Source organism: Schistocerca gregaria, chromosome 2 (genome assembly GCF_023897955.1).
Source record: "Schistocerca gregaria isolate iqSchGreg1 chromosome 2, iqSchGreg1.2, whole genome shotgun sequence".
NCBI lineage: Eukaryota > Metazoa > Arthropoda > Insecta > Orthoptera > Acrididae > Schistocerca > Schistocerca gregaria.
Genome location: NC_064921.1, coordinates 859,959,640 through 859,961,655, shown reverse-complemented (window position 1 = coordinate 859,961,655; position 2,016 = coordinate 859,959,640). Strand labels below are relative to the sequence as shown.

At 53.8% G+C, this 2,016-nt stretch overlaps 1 protein-coding gene across 1 annotated transcript; it reads left to right on the top strand.

Annotated features, from left to right (window-relative positions):
- The first annotated feature begins 536 nt into the window (after window positions 1-536).
- LOC126336014 (eukaryotic translation initiation factor 3 subunit A-like) lies at window positions 537-1,148 on the top strand. Its single transcript, XM_049999491.1, has one exon. It carries the CDS (start codon window positions 537-539, stop codon window positions 1,146-1,148), a length of 612 nt encoding a protein of 203 aa, XP_049855448.1.
- The last annotated feature ends 868 nt before the right edge of the window (window positions 1,149-2,016 follow it).

The following is a 2,016-nucleotide window of genomic DNA, read 5'->3' as shown; positions in this document are numbered from 1 at the left end:
TGTCATTTATTATTCAGTTCCTTTACATAAAAATTCATTAAGTCAAATCAAAGTACGCTTATAGCATTTATTTCTCAATTTATTATTTACATGAATTACATTTCTGTATCGATGGGAGGAGGTAAACAGTTCCGGCATTCGCCTTACAATCAAGGAAAACCTCCCAAAAACCTTGATCGGAACTGAGGACCCTGTAGCTCGGTGCACTGCAGGGAAGTTGATGCGACGATACGGGGAAGCGACGATACGGGGAAGCGACGAGACGATACGGGGAAGCGACGAGACGATACGGGGAAGCGACGAGACGATACGGGGAAGCGACGAGACGATACGGGGAAGCGACGATACGGGGAGGCGACGATACGGGGAGGCGACGAGAAGGGGAGGCGACGATACGTGGAGGCGGCGAGACGGGCAGGCGGCGATACGTGGAGGCGGCGAGGCGGGGAGGCGGCGAGGCGGGGAGGCGGCGAGGCGGGGAGGCGGCGATACGTGGAGGCGGCGATACGTGGAGGCGGCGATACGTGGAGGCGGCAATGGCGACGATACGTGGAGGCGTCGATACGTGGAGGCGACGATGGCGACGATACGTGGAGGCGACGATACGTGGAGGCGACGATGGCGACGATACGTGGAGGCGACGATACGTGGAGGCGACGATACGTGGGGGCGACGATACGTGGGGGCGGCGATACGAGGAGGCGGCGATACGAGGAGGCGGCGATACGAGGAGGCGGCGATACGTGGAGGCGGCGATACGTGGAGGCGGCGATACGTGGAGGCGGCGATACGTGGAGGCGGCGATACGTGGAGGCGGCGATACGTGGAGGCGGCGATGGCGACGATACGTGGAGGCGACGATGGCGACGATACGTGGAGGCGACGATACGTGGGGGCGACGATACGTGGGGGCGGCGATACGTGGAGGCGGCGAAACGTGGAGACGGCGATATGTGGAGGCGGCGATACGTGGAGGCGGCGAGGCGTGGAGGCGGCGAGGCGTGGAGGCGGCGATACGTGGAGGCGGCGAGACGGGGAGGCGGCGACACGTGGAGGTGGCGAGACGGGGAGGCGGCGATACGTGGAGGCGGCGATACGTGGAGGCGGCGATACGGGGAGGCGGCGATACGGGGAAGCGACCACGCTGACCTCCGCTCTGCTGAACTGTACTGAATGTGGTCGCAGCGTGTTTCTTTATATACCCTCTGCAGCTTTGTTGAGCTGTGGTTTCCTAGGAAAGCGACTATGTCATTGTTGTTTCATCATATAGCTTCTGTCCATTATTATAAGATTGGCAATAATTTTCCGCGTAAGTGCATGTTCAAGTACTGTAGCAATATCTATATTTACTCATACATTATGCAAACCGCTGTAAGGTGCATGGGGGAGGGTACTTGGTGCCAATATTAGCCATTTTTTTGTCCTATTTCAGTCGCGTATTGGGAGAGGGAGAAATTCCTACAGCCTCTCAACGCACCTTAATCTCTTTCACCTTATTTTTATTATCACTACGTGACATATATGATGACGGCGACAGAGTTGTCGCACAGCCTTCTTCGAACACAGGTTCTCAAAATTTATCCAACGCGGTTTCACGAGACAACGACTCCTTTCTTCTAAAGGAAAGAAGGAATATTGCTGTTTAACGTTCAGTTTACTGGACGAGGCTGCAGTTGGAAATTGGCCGTACTATTTTAAAGACACCATCACAGCATTCGCCTAAAGCTGTTTAATGAAATCATGACAAACCTAAATCTAGTTGGCTTTAGGGGGATTTTATAACCGTCCTACAGAATAGGAGGAGTCTTTCTTACCACGAAACAACATCATCCGGTTTTCTTCCAAAGATCCACATGTTATTTCCCCAAGGTGGCTGCGACGTTTTCGAAAGCGTTATACCAATATTTTAGGATCCTAGGAGAACGTCCCGGAATTCGTTCGACGTCTACAGTCATATCTACCTGATAATGACTCCCATCAGTGGATCACTGCTATAAAATTCGTTACAGTAGCGCG

Excerpts from the sequence above, each read along its gene's own strand:
- LOC126336014 (XM_049999491.1), top strand. The coding sequence starts at position 537 with ATGGCGACGATACGTGGAGGCGTCGATACGTGGAGGCGACGATGGCGA.